Source organism: Ostrinia nubilalis, chromosome 20 (genome assembly GCF_963855985.1).
Source record: "Ostrinia nubilalis chromosome 20, ilOstNubi1.1, whole genome shotgun sequence".
NCBI lineage: Eukaryota > Metazoa > Arthropoda > Insecta > Lepidoptera > Crambidae > Ostrinia > Ostrinia nubilalis.
Window position 1 is genome coordinate 6,723,842 of NC_087107.1, and position 18,840 is coordinate 6,742,681.

The 18,840-nt window shown below is 36.2% G+C and overlaps 1 protein-coding gene across 6 annotated transcripts in view; it reads left to right on the forward strand.

Moving 5' to 3' along the window:
* Nucleotides 1-18,410, forward strand: part of LOC135081544 (uncharacterized) — a 102,811-nt gene extending 84,401 nt beyond the window's left edge. For 3 of the 6 annotated variants that reach the window (XM_063976278.1, XM_063976281.1, XM_063976280.1), the window contains 4 exons: nt 75-782; nt 860-1,055; nt 1,843-5,220; nt 5,522-5,613. In XM_063976278.1, the coding sequence (XP_063832348.1) occupies nt 75-782; nt 860-1,055; nt 1,843-5,192 (4,254 nt within the window). In that variant the 3' untranslated portion in view covers nt 5,193-5,220; nt 5,522-5,613. Of the gene's footprint in view, nt 1-74; nt 783-859; nt 1,056-1,842; nt 5,221-5,521; nt 5,752-5,908; nt 6,032-6,155; nt 6,327-6,529; nt 6,775-6,959; nt 7,118-8,140; nt 8,284-8,938; nt 9,060-9,393; nt 9,517-9,753; nt 9,976-10,165; nt 10,879-11,202; nt 11,383-11,748; nt 11,845-12,971; nt 13,069-13,912; nt 14,316-14,358 lie in introns of those variants that run through there. The other 3 variants (XM_063976282.1, XM_063976283.1, XM_063976279.1) reach the window with 3 other exon arrangements.
* The last annotated feature ends 430 nt before the right edge of the window (nt 18,411-18,840 follow it).

Here is an 18,840-nt window from a genome sequence, read left to right on the forward strand (position 1 = left end):
AAATACAAAAACATTTATTTCAAAAAAATGTAGTCCTTATGTCAGGTGTTTTAACTATTTTCTTTTATTTCCAGCCCCAGGAGAAAACCTTTAGCGGCCCTGCAATTTTAAGGCGAAAGAAAATGCAATCCAGTGGAATACAACCTCCTATGCCAAGACCTCATAGCGCCGATTTCTTGGAATACGAATCCAAGAATGAAATGTTGAATAAAACGATGCCAACTCGGACTACGGCCGACCCGCCCAAGCAACCGCAACGACCTAAATCTAGTCTCGATATAAACTCGTACTACGACCCTAGTTCAGATAGATATTATTCTGAAGAGAGCTACGCAGAGAAAATGCGACAGTCCGCGCAGTATTTGCAAGCAGGAATGGCGCCAAGAAATATACAAATACCATTAGCGAAGTATGCAAGCGGGTTAGCCGAAAAGCAATTAAGCTCAGCATATTCACAGATCACTAATAATAATTACGAGCCGGAGTTTAGTGCTAACAAGGTTCCTCGCGAAAACGCTAGTTTCAGTGCAAAGTATGGAGATCTAGAAGGGCTAAATTCAAATTGGACTTTGAAAGAGAAAAATCTTGAAAACCAGAAGGAATATTTGTACAGAAGTGGAAGTGTTATGAGCGATGGTTCCAATGTTAGCGCGTATACTAAGGATATGAATCGGTTTGAACAATCAGCGGACAGTTTTATGCGTTCGGCTAGTGCACGGCTACCATCATCTGGTAATGAAAAAGAGGGCGAAAAGAAAGTTCAACAGGTAAATGATTATCCCGTAAGTGATACACATTTTATCAATATTAAGTCTACTAGTCAATTATTGGATTGAAAATAATAAAGGTTTGTTTTCAGAGAGAAGAATCAATGAAACGTTTGCTGGAGTGGAAGCAAAGAATGCTTCAGTCTCCTTTGACGAGAAAGAGCACACCAGCTACGATATCGTTGGCTCGATCTCTAAATCAAAGTCGGCAGTCCTTGAGATCGGATCAGTACAAGTCTAAAACGTATACAAACGCTTCATATAACAGTTACTCTTCGGACGATGAAGGTATGTTTGACCTAAATATGTTTCTCTTGAAATCATTGTAAAGTTTCATAGCATGAATAAAATATTGAGGATCAATAGAAATCTGAGAGAGATTAAAGAAAATTCAAGCATGTTAAGATTTATATGCATGAAATATTTTTATGTTTATATTTTTTTATTATTATCTCAAAAAAGAGAACCACATTTTTAGAGATTGTAAGTTTGTTAGGTATAAATAAATATACGTATAGGATGTATTTTATGATTTATATCGAGACCCTTAGTAAAGTTTTTTTGATCAATATTACCGCATTTTGTATTTAATTATATTAAATTAGTAAATAATATTATATTCATTTATTCAGTTTATTTTCATAACATTATTGTATTGATATTATCCCAAATAGAGTTTATAAGTTATAATATCTAACAAGTATTTACACTCCATTAAAATGAGTAATAATACTTTAACTACATATTTTATTTTTTCATTTATAATATTTTTTAATATGTATACCTGTCTCCATAAATACGTCCTGCAGTAGCAATATAATGACTTCGCTTTGCGGAAAGGTACCTTCCTGCCTGCGGGGACATTGTGCCACTAACAGAATATTATATTGGTATAATAAGGTGGTGGGTTACGATAATGATTTTTGCTGGTAATAAGTAGTTTGCACTTTCTAACACTGAAGCCGAACATAAGTACTAACCAATTAAAATGTGTCTACGAATAAACCAACCAAAATTCCTCTATCAAATAATCACAAGCAAGCATAGTAATTTCGGTTTCACTTTTGCACCTCAGAGGAAACGTCGGGCACTGAACTGCAAAACCCAAGAGATATGCAGGCAGGAAGGTCCCATAGAGTGAATTTAACAAGTCCTATCATAATGTCACCTATACCCCCGCACGCACCTTGTATTGATAAGATAGATAATCGTGAAGAAAACGATGTAAATAACACTGAAAATAAAGAAAAAAGTGAAAACACTTACGAAAATTTACTTTGTACTGTATCCGTGCCAAAGATAGAACATGAGCATGAAGAGCCTATTTATGAAGAACATACATTAGAAAATAGAGAGAGTGAAAATAGGTTTGAACCTGTAGCTGACCCTAGTGGGTATGAGACTCATGAAAGCGAAGCTGAATCTGAAACCCAGATGGAGTATACAGATAATGATTTAGATGAAGTTTTATCAGAATCAGATGCTGAGGCAACAACCGCACAAGGCAAAGATAATACTGATAATGTAGAAGAGCCAAAGACTAGTTCAACTGAAGACGACAATAAAGCCGAAACACCTCCAGCCAAAACTGCATGTGAAGATCACTATTTACCAATGAGCCCTCGAAAAGCTTCTGCAGTAGAGTTGGCTCACCAAATGATTCTTGAGAATCTTAGTGTATTTGATGCGACTCTACCATCAGGTTGTGATGATAACCCATACGTTGAAATGAATTTGGGCAACGAAGAAGAAGATATGCAAACATATGAAATAGTTTGTGTTAATGGAGGTAAAATAGAACCAGTGTATATGGAATTGAATAACGTGACAAGTGAAGACAGCAAGAAATCGTCTTTAAATAATTTTGCCACTGACACTGCATCCAATTTTGCAGACACCAAAGAACACACATTAAAGAGAGCTTCAAAAACAGAAAAAGTAAACAAAGAAAAATCTGACTGTTCTGATGCAGATGACGAAGCATCTAAGGACATTTCACTTGATACACCTTTTAGTAGATTCAGTATATCGGATACATTCAGACCGGCGTCGTACTATTTAGGTGGCAGTAGAAGTGTTCTAAATAGACAAAATAGTTCTGATAGTGAAATCCTTCCTCCGCCACCTATTCCAACTTCTTCACCACCTGCTGAAGAATTATCAGATGATGCGCTTTCAAAGTACATATTGGATAAGTTAGATAAATCAGACATATCGAATGATAACTCAATTCTCAAAATGTTAACTACCGAAAATCAAAAAATGAACACAGTAAAAAGGAAAACCACATCTCTTATGATTTATGGAAGCCGAACATCTATACACGACACGCTTACTAGGGGAGAAAAGATCCGTAATAGCAGAGCAAGTTTGACTAATGATAGAAATAGAGTTAGTGAATCAAGTCCAAAATTATTAAGTAATTCTATACTGGAACACTATAACTCAAGCAGTATTGAAACTGACTCATTGAGAAGTTATAATGCTGATAAAGCATCTTCTCGTTTGTCTTTAGAATCAGATGTAAGTAGTAAGTTTGAAATAGCTCCATCAAATCTATCATCAGAGGTCAATAGTTTAAATGGAAGTGAAGTGGCAATTGATATTGATCTAAGACATCCATTTAACTACCGTGATCCAGAGATGATGCTCAAGAGAAGACCACTTTCAGATGATTCTTTGTTTGAACTTGCATCAGCCGAAATGCCTACACATAATGACACGAATACTAATGTTGACTTAGATAGATATTTAGATAATCTTCAACCTGGAACTAGTGAGGCGAGTAATATTAGTCAAGACAATTCTTTATTTAATGTTTCTGCTTGTGAAGTTAATAATTCATCTAAAGATAACCTATTCCGAGCAGCTCATCTTCACGCAGCTCCTTCACACATGAGGTGTTCAAGTACTCCAGTGAGCCATGCAAGTAAATTAGACATACCAAGTCGACATTCTATAGGAGCGCAGTATAGAAAATTGACAGAGCAAATACCGGGCTGTATTGGATCACAAAGTTCTTGTAGTTCAACAGGCTTGCCAAAGTCACCTATGTCGTATTACTGTAAAAGTTTTGACGAGGAAACCATGCTGAGTAAAAATTTAAACAATGATATCTTGGCTGATAAAATAAAAGAGTTTGAAAATGAAAAATTAACACTCAAAGCCGGCAATGAAACAAATACTTCTTCTACAACCACAGGCTTTCATAGCAGGGAAAGTTCAACGGAACATAGTGCACCTTATTATTATTCGGATCTGTCCTCCCAAGAGCACATCAATGTATTGCCTACGTCTCACTACCTGAAGAATACAAATCTTCATCGCAAATTGAATAATCAAAGACGTAGAGGACCATTACACAAGAAAAATGAAATATCTCACATCCACAACCCTATTCGCAATAATCAAGTGCTATTATCGGATCGCTCCTTCGAACTAGCCGCTTCAGCGCGAAGTGTATCTGTAGAATTTTTAAGTGCAGCGGATAAAGATCCAGAAATTGACATGAAAAACATATACGAATCGACCGGAGGTAGAAGTTCAAAAATTCCTGAATCAATGAGTTTAATTTCAGGCCTAGGTTGTAAAAAAAATTCAGGAATCGGTAGTACCGCTGAATATTCTTCACCAGATTCTACTGTTATAAATCGCAGTAGCCTCAACGCAAGCTCTTCACTCAAAATGTCTACTGCTAGTATGTCATCGCATTGTAGCGGCAACTCTTCGAATACTGTTTATTACGACGCAGAAGCTGAGGCCGGTGCATATGAAAATGTATTGTGCCAGGGAGAAAAACATTGGGATGAAGATTCTTTATGGAGGGACAACTTAAGAAGAGTATCACACAGACACGCTAGGTCAATGGATGATCTGGATGATTGTAGACACGCGCCATCGGAACCATCTATGAGTCGCGCCGGTATTGACGCGTGTGGAATGAACAGTATTAAAAGAGTCAAGAAGGAATCTAAAAATAAGCCTTGTAGAAATGTAACGTATGTTAATTGTGACATTCAAAACCAAGTTTTACGCCGGCCAGAAAATAGCTCTAGTTTTCATAATATTTATTTAGAAGATGAAGAGAAAGCTGATGATAATGATGTTTACGTAAGCCTTGCGGAAAACGCCGAGACATCATTGGAACAGTCAGATGAGGGTGTTTATGAGCAATTAACTGTAGATACTATAAGTCATTCTCTAGTCAGTGTAAGGGCGGAGAGAAAACGTAACTCTCAAGAAAGAAACAAGAAGAGATTTGAAATAGATAGGGAAAAGCTAAGGCAGTGGGATTTAATGTCAAGTGGTCTTATGAAAAGTGGGGTAGGGAGCGTGCGGGGTGCGGGTGCCGGTGTGGGCGTGGGCGATGCTCTCAGTAACATGGACAACGGGATTGACAGTGCAAGCAATGAAGGTATCCTCTAACATTCTCAGGTCCTGTAAGGTACACTATGTAAGTTCTATTTCTATTACAATATTCAGCAAAGCAAAGTCATTCTATTGTGTAAATAGTCATCAGAATATGATCAAAGAATGTTTTGGTTCTATGTAGGGTTTAAACACGATAAGGTGTACCTTTGCAAGCATGTTTTATTTAACCTGCATTGTATGTAAATATTAAATGAACATCTACTAATCGCACCGAATCACACTTTATCATGTTTATACCATATTCAATGAAATTCAATACATAAACATACCTTTGGATTTTTAAAATGTGTTGCATAGGCTTAACTTTGACTCTCATTTTTTAGCTTCTATGACAATGGCAGGCACAAATATGGATCCAGGCTCAAATAATAATACAGTAAATCAGCAAACATTGTCAAAGAAAGCATTTCTCGGAAGTAACACATCAATAGGAAGGACTAATAGAGACACCAATATACCAGTACGTGCTGTGAGCCCCAGAGTGAGATGGGTGGAGGAAAAACCAATCAATGACACTTATGGGTCACAACAGATGTCTAATTCACAACAAAATGTAAGTTTCACGGAATTCCATAATCCCTAATAGGTCAAAAAAGATCTTTAAGCCTTTAATCCAATTAAGCCATGTCAGACACCTATAGCGGCTTATGCCACCATAGTTGTTAGCCCACACCAAAGTAATGTATTTTAATATTAATTGTATTTTTCAGTTACATACATTAACGGCTACTGAGGACTCTTGGGCAACTGCTCGATCCCCATCTAGAGCTTCACAGCAGCCTATACGAGCTGTTAGTCCCAGAGTTCGACGGAATACAGAAAATGATGACTTGGTAAGAAAATTACGAATTTTAAAATGTGATGTTACTCGTAATATTGTTTGTTTATTGTTTATTTTACTCTCATTTTGTACGTTCGCTTTATCATTTGTGTTGCGTTCATTTCTGTTACCATTAGCAAAGGGAGGGTCGTCGTCAAGGTGATCAGTTGAGCGAAGTCCCCACAGCTGGGGAGCTTTTGGGTCGGACTCATGAAGAGCTGGTGCTTCTTCTCATCCAGTTGAGACGACGTCATGCAGCAACCCATCGCGCTATTGAACAATGCCGTGCTCAGATCAGTAGCATAGAGGTGTTTTATTATTTTGTTTTTATGTTTCCTTATTTTGGTTTTATCATTTTTTTGTCTCTATGTTTGTTAGTGTATTCTTTATTATCATGCATTAGAATCCCTTTCTTTACTATCATGATAAAAATTGAAATCAATGACTTTCGCAGTTGAAATTAGCTATGCAATATCACCGAATTTGAACCATGTTAATTTAAAAATTACAGGACAGCCTCAGCTCTCTCAAAGCAATGGAAAGAGAAGAGAACTTGCAACGCTTGGAACAACTGCGGATGCAGCTAATGGAACTGGAGCACCAATATGAGAAGAGTAAACCACTGGTTCAACTGGTGGACAACATGGTGAAGCTAGGATCGCTGTACAATCGGCCTGGTTCAACTGTAGAAAGGCTGGAGAGGAACCAGAGACTTCGGCAGAAGGTCCTAGCTGAACACGCTTTGGAACAACAACGGTAAATTATTCTAGAACTAAACCCGGTTCACAGTACAAACCACATGCTAGTCACCAAACTACATAGTTACCTAATTAAAAACCAAGTCTTATCTATTCATTACGTAGTGGTTTTGAGAGACACTACTTTTTGCAACCATATTCAAGTGTATTTCAAGTGTTGATAACGATTTAAAAAAATGATAGGTGGTTGGAAAGTGCTGCTGCAGGGAAGCCTTTGGAGACTGAAGCAGCAAGGGCAAGAGTGGCAGAATTGTGGGCTTTGGAGCAAGAGCTAGCAGACGAGGCGGCCATTCTGCAAGGCTTGAAGACTGATAAGGACGCTATAGAATCCTTGCTGACTGGTAAGTGACATTTAATACACAAAAATCTTTTAACTTTAAAAGGTTAAAAGAGCCATCCATAAATAGTTTTTAAGGTTCTTTAAAAATATGAATTGCGCTAATATTGGATGTTGTTTCATACTGCCCAAACGACTGACTTCTTTGACTGTTTAGCAAAATATATTTTTCTAATGTTGTACTTGTATTTGATAATAATTATAATCCTTGTAATTGGCACTTGCAAGAAAACTCTAATTAAGCTTTCTCGTCTGGCCTTTAGTGACTGGCTGTCCGTTATGTTGTACAAAATTAATATCCAGATAGCAACTCAAATAAGTAGTTAACCTCTTTGGCAGTAGTTCAAAGTAATGTCTATTAGGTATGTTTATTTATATGGGTTGTGTAATGAGGGCTATCGTTTTAGCGCTCACCAGTTAGCGCCACTGTAGAGTAAGGTCCTGTCACTTGCTAGTAGCGAAGATAGTAGCGCCAACTTGTGAGCGCTAAAGTGGTACTATCGTATTTGCACTCATCAAGATGGCGCCACTGTAGAGTAAGCGGTCCTGTCAATCGCCGGGGGTGCCAACTGTTAAGTATAAAAACGATAGCCCTCTGAGAGAAAAATGACATTGCTCAATTAAGAGTATGTTGCTCATAAAGCAGATATTTAATTGATTTACACTACGATCACTATTATTTAGACCTAGAAGTTTATTTATGTGTAGTTGATTTACTCGTCTGAATACCTGTACAGGTATTCAGACATTGGTAGTCACTGTTTTATTGTTTGCCAACCTGTTCTCTTACATCAATATACACAAATAAATTATACCTGACACTAATACGAATCTTCTATCATGCGTATTCTATCGTTTGTTTATGAAGTAAAAACCGGGTGATTTTTGCCCGCACCGTTTGGCGGGGCTAGATTTGTCATCATGGTTTTGATAGAGTTGCTAATACATAAGGACATCTACTCGTAGATCCTTATCATACAATTCTTTTATAGCCAAGATTTTATACGAATCACTTTTGTTCTTCCAGGTGTTCGCGGCAAGCTAGACAGTGTGCCTCGAGGAGACTTACCCCCCCGCGTGGTCAACCAACCCCCGCCTCAGGCCCCGGGCCTCGAGGCAGAACTGGCCAGAGTGCACGCTATGCTGGCACACAATTCTAAGGTTTATAAGGTTTTCGTCTATACATGCACTTTTATTATTTTTATTTTATCTAATTTATACTTTGCAGCACCGTCTTTTAGGTGTATATTGGTAAAGCATGTAAAATTGCTGTAGACGTGACAAGCATGGTATTTTCTTTATGGTGAGGGTGAAGTATTGATGTATAAATGTGTACCGTAAATACTAGAACTTAAGTTTTTGTATTTTAATAGCATGAATCTACGGTTACGACGCACGCGATTCCTTCATCATCGTAATATTACCTGTACCCAATGTATGTTGTAATCCTTGCTGTAACTATGCTTGATGAAGATTTAGAAGTTCTGTCTGTTATGTCACAAAATAGGTATGTTGGAATGCAACATTTGGAAGAAAACAATGGCATGTATTGTGTTTGATATAAGATACAAGCAGCGTTGATACAGTTTTGTATATTATACTATGGTCCATGGTGATATGTTTTGATCCTGATCCAGTGGTTTGAGGTATACTCAAACTCAAATAGGTCTCTCGATTCAGACGTTCTGGATAATACAAACAAAATCCCATGGCTGAATAAGATATACTCTGATGACATCAAGTTTCGTAGATTTAAACTGGGGAAGATGTTACAATCTAAATCCAAACGATAGAAGAAGTTCTTAATAATCCTTTTCTTGTACAGAAACTCGAGCAGACCGTGGCAGACAACGCCCGCTTGGAGCGGGAATTGCAGCAGCTACGTCGCGCTTTGCAGGCCAGGCGTGCTGCGGTCCCAGCTCATCCGACTGCTATGCTAGAAGATGGTAAGTCAATTCTAACCCCCGAAATTCCTAGTCACTATTTCAGCCTGTGCTAGTCTGTTGCTGGAAGTAATCTTATACCAAGAACGCCACAAAGCACGATCTCCTCTTCATATTCGTAGAATTCTAGAAGTCTCAAATTGATGATGGAGCATCTAACTGGATTCAAAAACTTTCTGAGAACAGCCCGTTTTACGACGAACTCTTTGTTTGTATGCCGAATAAGGAAGACCCTTTTTAGAGCTGATTCGATTTAGTGACCATTTTTGATCCAGTTTTTCTGTCTCAATAGTTTTCTAAAGTCTGATATATTTTATATATGTTTGTTTATTTACAGAGGTGTCCCGCGTACAACAGCTGGTGTCGGCGCTACAGCGGCAGCGACAAGAGCTCAGCCGCGCCGTGCGCCACCTCACGCAGCAGTCGCACGCGCTGCAGACAACGCACGACTCCATGCCTGGTCAGTATTGTGACTCTTTTACATTTAATTAATCATCTTGTACCTACCTACTGTATTTCAAAGTCACACAGACAATTATTAGTAATGATTTTAACTCTCCAGTTTGCTGCTGAACAATTGATCTTTTCCCCAATGTATTAGTTAAGGGGTGGGGTGTCTGGTGAATTAAACCTGTGCCTGCCTACGTCCCAAATTTTTAAAACTGAACTTCGAAGCTGAACTGAAATCTTTTTACAGGCAAACGCCGCCCCCAGTCATCTTGGCAAGAGACGAACCTCGACACTGGCCACACGATCGACCACGGCCAGTCCGACTACGACTATGAGATGACGGGCCCTCTACTACCACCAGGCCACTACGACCACAATATGGAGACGCCTCTGTACGTGGACACGAGGGCTGGTGGAGGTGACGTCATCTCCCCGCTGAACAGCGAGGATATGCAGCATGGTGGGTTTGGTAAGTAACTATGACGTACGAGTAAGTACGACTTTAATATCAAAATTAGCTTTCTTCTAGAAACAAGATCGTGGTCTATGAAGTACTGAACGCTGCTGCCAGAACATAACAATCTGGTCACGGAGACTTAAATACGAGTCTATGTAGGTATAAACATTAATTAATTCTGATTATATTCTCTTCTTTTTAGGAAACCTGTCCAACGTAGAGAAGCAAGAGATCAAAACGGTCCGCATAGTAAAGAGGGAGAGCGAACGTCGCCAGAGGGACAGGGAGCGGTCTCTTCAACCGATGTCTGACTGGCCGAATCACAACATCACAGCCAACCTCGACCAGTTCATCGAAGAAGAGCTAGTCACATCCTTGAACTACGCCAGAACTTCCTCCGTTCCGATGAACGATTACAACAAACTCGAGGATTACTGCAACAAGCAAAGAGTTCAGCAAGAACCACCGAACTACCTCCGTCTGAACGATAGAAATATGGAGCTCAGTCCCAAATATCCCTCAAGTCCTTCTCTCTCCAATTACGACTATTCCCGAGACATGTCGTCTTTAAGCAGTAGTTACCAGAAGAGTTACGATAGATCTCTCTACGATAGGACAGTGTCTTTGTCCACCCAGTACCTGAACAGCCCGACGGATAGCTCGAGGACGTTGACTAACGACCCGATGTCTAAGACCAGTAGTATAGTCAGCCTGACGAGGTCCCATATGGAGCTGTCGCCGATCTTCAAGAGCGAGGCGGCGAAGCAGATAATCACGGAGATGTCAGGGGAGCCGAAGACCGGGTCGCTGCATCGGAGGCAGGTGCCCAAGGAGAAGAGGCGCCATTACACTGCGCCTCACCATCTGAGCGCGAAGACTCTGAACGAGCTGCCGAAAGATGCATACAATCAAGACGTGAGTATTTTTTCAGTAGTGTAATGATTGGATTTTCTTATTTTCTTCTTTTTTCGGTCTTTTTAAACTTAAAAATTTCAATATCTACATTATTAAATTTGTCTAGTTTACTGTGAATCATGACTTATGAAATATTAAAGTGGCTTTGTGTTCCCTCAAATGATAAAAGTCGTATTAAGAAACGGTACCTACTCAAGCACTATGAAATTACACTCAGGAATAGATTCAAGCCTGCGATTGGTCAGAATATTAAAAGACACAGTTTTAAGTATCGATTCATAAATGAATTGTTGCAAAACATACTCATTATTGAAATTCTCATAGAAAATGGGCCGTTCCCTCGACGACGCGGACATGGAGCGCGCGCTGCGCACTGCGCCCGCGCCTGACGTGGTCCGCTCGGCGTTGCCAGCGCAGGCCACTCGCCTCGCAGACTCCACCATCGACCAGCTGCTGGCCGCGCCGCAGAAGATACTCATCCCGGAGCGGTACATCCCCGAAAAGGTACTTTGAACTAACTGATAGTCGCCAAATAACTGAATCAGTGAAGTACCGAGACTGATGCGCAAGTCTTTATTTATCAACCATTTAGGAGATACACATTCACCGATTAGTAATCCCCGAGAAGGTAACTTGACACACTTCCTCATCATCAGGTCATTTGCAAGCTGGAGCATGACTTTCTTACACTGGTGACAAGACGTCCGCCTTTAACGAAATCCTCGATAAGAAAGACAGTGATCATATTCTATTCTGCAAGTACTAATACGGTTCAACTTAATTATCATCATCATCTCAGTTATAGGACATAGCCTAGTCGCGTGTATTTCAAATCGCAAATGGTAAATAATATAACATTACCTTTAACAGCCTCCAGAACTGTCTCCGGAAGAACAGCAGAAGCGTCAAGAAAAAGTGGAATCCATCAAGAAGATGCTCACGAGTTCCTCAGCTGATCCGAGCAAGGTAAAATTAATTTGCATGAAAAATAAATAACTAACTTAACCCTTAACTTAATCTCTTGTAACATTTCAAACCAGAAGGAAAAATTATCTCCAAACCATTTTTTACATTAATTTTATTAAACGCCCATTGCGAATCAAGAATTGATTTATTAGATTAATGTAATATTATAGGTATTACGTAATTCATATTTCAAACGATCAAAAGGCATGCCATCATTTTTACTGGAAGTTTTTAAAAATTCTTACTATTTCATCACTACACTATGAAAATTATAAAACATTTTTTTTGACGTTGCTTTTCCATTGTTGAATAACATTAACATTATTTCTGTTATACTATCTGATAAGTGTACTTGCTCTGAAGTCCGTATCACGATATTACACTAAAAACTCTTTCCTATTTCAACCACAGATTATATTTTTTGATCTTTGATTGGTTAATTTCCTTTAGACAAATCACAGTCTTCATTCTATTATTACGACTATTAATTTCATCTTAAATCTAATCAATAAATTAGTCTATGCACTTCTCCGCTCGCTCGCTTTCGTTGTTGTCTTGAATGACTTTATCTGCATGATCATTCTCTCTTTAATATTTCTATCTTTACCTCTACTTTCTTCAGTTATCATCATTAATTTATTTAAAAATTTGTAAATTATGTGTGACCGGAAGTACAAAATCATCTCTTGACATTCATAAATATTTCACTTGCAAAACCATTAACATTGAACAAAAAAACCAAACTTTCGGTTGGACTTATCATTCATATCATAATTATGTCATTTGATTATGAGTTTGTTCACAGAATTATCATTACATTTATCAAAAGCTATTATCATATCAAATACCAACTACCATTAAATATTCTTCATGTTTACAAAGTATTTCTGTTACCTAGTTGTTGTTATTGTTACAATTCGCAATTTTGATAGAATGCTCAGAATCAATGATTAGAATTTCCTTTATTTTTGACCCTAAAACTACAACAAGGTTCAAATAATGGTGTTAATTGTAACAGTCACATCCCTACCAAAAATCTTATCTACAATTCTGTGTACAAGCTCAGAGCTTCGATAGCCGCTTGAATGTTGGCTGTACATACGTTACAAGTATGCTTATGACGCTAGAGCCCGGACTGCGAAGAGAAGCGGCAGCGGGAGCACTTGCTCCAAATGAACCAGATTCTCGCCAAGCAGGTCACGGAGATGAGCAAGATCATCGCAGGTAAGCAAACGAAGAATTTCCAATTTTAAAGCTACGAATCTGAGTTTAATTTCGATTGTACGCTGATTTATCTAACTGGAACAACGTGACTGAAATTTCAAAAGCACAAAATATTAGAGTAATTAATTATTGATGCAAATACAAATAACCAAATAAGACGCTCTTAAAGGAAATCGGCCTTTGAAATTTATTTATAGTATGAGTAATTCAATGCATAAATTGAAAAGCTTTAAACAAACTTTGCTATTTCCAGACCTCATTCAATTTGATATCATTGGTTCAGCTGTTTATTTGATGAATGATTAATTACCCTGGGCCGAAGCAACAATTAATGGACTTTCCCAAACATCAATTAGTAAATGTTGCTTAAGTTACGGTTAAATCAATCAGCGGATGCTAAATATCTTGTAATTTCACGTATTTTGCCAGATCTTGCGATTATTCTATTAAGTAGACATAGTTCCATAATGTTGATTGCACTTTGATTTGCTACATTGAGTGTAACATCTGTTATTAGATTTGTTTTGGAATTAACTCGAGTATTTTTAACTTCACCATTTCTTTGACTTGTATCTACTTAAATTTTGCTATCACTTATATTAACTCTCATCTAAACAAGCTGACGTATTTGATGTTTAAAACACGTATTCACTTTTGTTGATGTGATTTACACTTGCTTGCTCGTTAATATCTGTAAAATTTTTGGTTTTAAGAATTGTGTAAACTCGAAGCAGCTTGAGTTTTATTACTCTAACAACAGATGTGAATTTGGCGTGACTAACACCCACGTGTGTCCGCGAATCCGCATGTAACAGTCGCTTGATGTCGTTTGTCCCGTCTACAGGAACCAACACTGAGCAAGGGCCGTCCACCGCGAACAACTGACTTACCCACACGCACACATAACTATCACACTCTAAGCACATATCACACATTATCATAGACTAAGCTATCTCCCAAAGTCGATGTTGCTGCCTGGGCGGTCCTTAGAAGACTCCTGCTATCCTGTGTTGCAGCATGATAACGTTTTTTGCATTGTTGTGAGTAGTCGTTTGTTTTTTTCTATTCCGCATTCTCCATCGTATTTTGTTTCACGAAAATCAAGTGTTTGAGGTCAACCTTCTTTTGTTTTACCTAAGATTTGATACTTGATTTTGGTGAAGCGTTTGGTTGATGTTTTTTAACCCTTAATTTTAATAGTTTGAGTGTTGTTTGAATTAAATGTTTTGTCACTAATGTTAGTCCAATGTTTTTCTGTAATATAAACATGAAAATGTTTTCCTCGAACAGTGAAAGCGTTAGAAGAGCTGCCACAAAACACTAATGATGACTTGGACGACCGGTCACCAGACGTCGAACTACCAATTTACCAACAAAGAGACAATTTCTTCACTTAGAATATTCGTGATTAGTCTTGAATAATAACCACACTTATATGGAAAATACTTGACAATGCATTTGTAATAATGGAAAAATATCAGAGGCAACAAGTAATTACCCAAGAAACGCCTCAAGGTACACATTATATTTATCAAATGCAGCTATATCACCTTAAAAGGACCCATTTTTATCATTAAGAGCTTTGCGTGGTCCTGGTCCTATAATGAATATTTGTACGTAACTTGATATTAGATATTCATCGACTGATGATAACTGAATTTATTCTTTGGCAATTATTAGTACCCTAACGATTTTACGTGATCTAGTGGTCACTCTTTGAATGTGTAATCAAATTCTATGGGCTTTAATATATTGTAAGCGAAAGTAGTATGTTCAATTACTAGAATAAAATTGTATTTGTAGGCTACTCAAAATGTTTATCTCAGTAGGGTACAATCTTGTAAGTAAAGGATACGGCTTTAGCGCAAAGGCCCGTATTTCAAAACGGCGCTCAAAATTGAATTCAAACTCAAGCTCATGTACATGAAATTCTGTCTGTATGGCTCTTAATATTAAAATTCAAACAATCAAAGGTTTAAATCACTCATTGAGATTGAGTATAGTTTTGAGTGTCATTTCGGAACACGAGTCAAATGTAACGATCTCGACTGATTTTGAAAATGATTCCCCAACTGAAACTAAGATTAATGTTCAAAATGAAACATCTTTTTCATTCACCAGATATAGTGATGTAATTTTGAATTCGAAACTAAATCGATACCGTAAGCTGGCACGAACAAATCTGAAAATTCAATTATTTTGTTCTTCCATTAACGCTTTCTGTGACAGTGAATTGCTATAGCAGTCAAAACAATTAAACTTCTATTGTGTCTGGGTTACTGTCCTTGAAAGTGTTAATCTGATTTTTTACCTTTAACACAGTTATTATATTATTTAATTATGTAAACAAATCAAACTTCCTCTGAATCTTCCGCTAACAGTCGAACCAAACAATTTGTTAAATCGAATGACTGAACTTCTGATTTGCAGTATGAATCCGCAAGTTGGAATTATTTGATTTATGTAACTTTGTTGAGTTGATTATTGAACGCATTGGATTGTATTTGAATTTAAGGGTCCGCTGACCCTTAAAACTTGGTCAAAGTCGTAACATAGCAACCTTGAAGTGTCTTAATCTTTCCCCAAATAATGAAATTAGTAAATCATTATTACTTCTTTTCAAGAAAGTAACTAATTTGTATAAAAGCAAAATGAAATTCTCTGTGGAGCTGAAAAATAAATGAAAATGGTTTTTTCCCTTTTGAAATATTTAAATAAGCACAAAATTGAATTAGGACCATCTTTGGATTTAAAAAAGTATACTCAAGCTTAAAAATATGCGCTTTTGTTATAAAAGTGTGTGTATATTTTTGAGTACAAGTCCTAAAAGTCTTTCCCAGTTACTCGAATTAAGAACTTTGAAAAGTAAATGATAGGATTATGAAAATTTACTTTGTGCAGAGTGCCCGAGTGTATTTTCTTTACTTAGCGCATGTTTAGAGATATTTTAGTAAATTTTGACGTAACTTAGCGATTGTTGAAATGTTATTTGGACTGGTATGGTACTCTAGCTTTGCACATATCCTGTAACGCCATATCTACCTAATGTTAAATACTACATAGTGACTTATTGGTTTACTTTTATAATATTTGCTCAATTTCAAAAACATTCCCTCGAGTATTTTTTTAATTTTTTATATCTGTTTCATTATATTAAGTTTTAGGCCAGTTAAATGTTCAAAGTAGAGAAAAATGAAAGTAATTGTACTAAAAGTCTTCTATGTAAAGGGCCTTCAATTGTTACTTTAGATTTAAGGATATTTATAGAAAAATGTACTAATTAGCTCATATTATAAGACGATGCCATGTTAATCAATTAATACAATTATACCGTAGCTAAGCACATAATATAAAAAAGAATGATTTTATTAATTAATTTTTACTTATATTAAGTTACAAAACAAATGATAATGCGTTTTAGTATTTTTCGTTTTATAATTTCTAGTGTTTTATTGTAAATACTTACTTAATTACAAAGTTTTTTTTCATTTACGTCTTTTATTTAATTACACCTTTTTAGAATCAAGAGCACATAGATAGTTGTCAATTGTAGACTACCTTATACATAGAATTTATTATACCTTTCGTATTAAAATTGTATAACACTGTCTCTACACTAGGAAAAAATATTATGCCTAATTGATAATATAAAATACTATTATCTTGTTAAATACAATATTAAAATCTATTATTTTTTAATCAAAATCAAAACTTCTTAGAATTAAATAGTGTATGTTATTAAGTGCTTACATTTAAAGACAGCTGAAAGTTTGTGTTAAAATAAAAGGACTGATTTTTTTTAAAGATTCAATATCACGATTGTCCCAAAACTTAGTAAATTGTTAAGTATCTACTCTGTTTTTTTTTGTAAATATAGCGCAACGAATATGTTAGCAACTTTTTTGTGATATTGCTATTACTAAAATCTGTGTTAGCACACTTGTATGTTACACAATACACTAAAATACATGGTACGTAAGTATATTACATTACAATAGGTACATTACACATCCAACTACTGAAGAAGTCGGTTAAAAACATAAAAATTACAAAGTACATTTTAATGAAAAACAATTAGGTTTTCGATGGTTATTGCTTCATGTTGTAAACACTTGAGTGGGTTTCTAGTTTTATTTATAGGTACATTAATAAAGTGTAATACCTACAAACAGTATGTGTTAAGGCATTACACTGTAATTTGAATTTTCTTAATTCAATCGTCAAAATTCTCAAAGTGGTAAGGCAAAGAGGTCTCGCGGTAGGTATTGCTCATTTATAAAAGCAGGAGAATAGTGCATCATCTCAGGCAGGCTTGGGAAGTAAAAATGAAGTCGCGTCAGTTGACAGTTCTATCATCTTTAAAAAGTGTTCCTTAATTTTAAACTCAACTGTACCTTTTGTAACAATACTATAAAAAATATGGGTCACTATATCAGTGACTCTTAATTTTGTTAGGTAAGCTAACTAACTCATTTGTGTAGATTATGTAGCACAAAGATTTTTACTAAATAATTAGAGGTGTTCAAAACACTAATTAAATAAGAATATAAAAAATAACTGACTACGTAATTGCTTGTTCACTGCTTTTCTTCATTAAAAAAATATAAACTGAAAATCTCAATCTTATGTGCAGTGTAGGTAAGTCCTAAATTCACAATTCAATAAAAAGCTAGTTATATAATTTTGTAAAATAAGGTCAACAAATCAGAACTACACAACTGTGCATTTGTCAAAGTAAAATGTTTTCATAATTTGCATTGAAAAGTTATAAGGCCAAGAAAATTAATTAAAACAGTTCTAAAACTCTTAATTGAAATTAAGAAACCGATTGTTGGAAAGACGAAACACAAAATATTGACTTCACCATACTCATGAGGGCGTTCATTAGAGTTTCGTATAACTTTTATTAGAAAAGAAACATGATATATTCTTACACATACAAATCAATATTATTATGTTTACAAAAACATTTTCGTACACAGGTTTAATAGAATTAGGTAGGTACAATGAAAAGTAGGCGTCCATATACATTTATACCTAATCATTTATATTTACATTTACTTAACTATTTCTTAAATCATTACCTAAGTTAACTAAAATTTTAAGTTTGCATTTGAATCTGCACCAATCGCGTATAGTAATTAAAGAATTCACTTTATCTATGTTTTTACGGTTTCGTATTTGATTTGAAATTTATTTTGGTTAGTAGATTTCGAACTTACTAAACTGAGTTGTGCCTACAGGGAATATTGTCCGTACTGTTTTATATTATTAAATCCTATCCTTGTACATTTTAGTGCGTATGATGTTCACATCTGGAAATAAATGCTAAATCAAGTGTTTGTGTTTGTTTTCTTACAATACCTATCATGACTTCAAAAGTTCAAATGAATCTCAATTTCGCACTCTACCTACACAGTCATCATCATCATCATCTCAGCCATAGGACGTTCACTGCTGAACATAAGCCTCCCCCAATGCTTTTCGTGTTGTGGAAAACCTACATAGTGTGGAAAATAAAAAATAAAAAGATTGTACCACTGTCTACTCTACCTTCCTAACCCAGTTTATGTATTGTAACTTATATTTGATTTTGTTTAGAAACTGTCTTTCACCATATAAATCTATAGTTAAGTGCTAAAAGGAAAATCAACAAAATAAGCAAGCTGGTAAGGTAACTGTAGGGTAGGTACTTAATTTTATCGCACCTACCGCCATTGTCAGGGTCCTGTCATGACAGAGCTTTTCTAACCACATGATTATGAAACAATT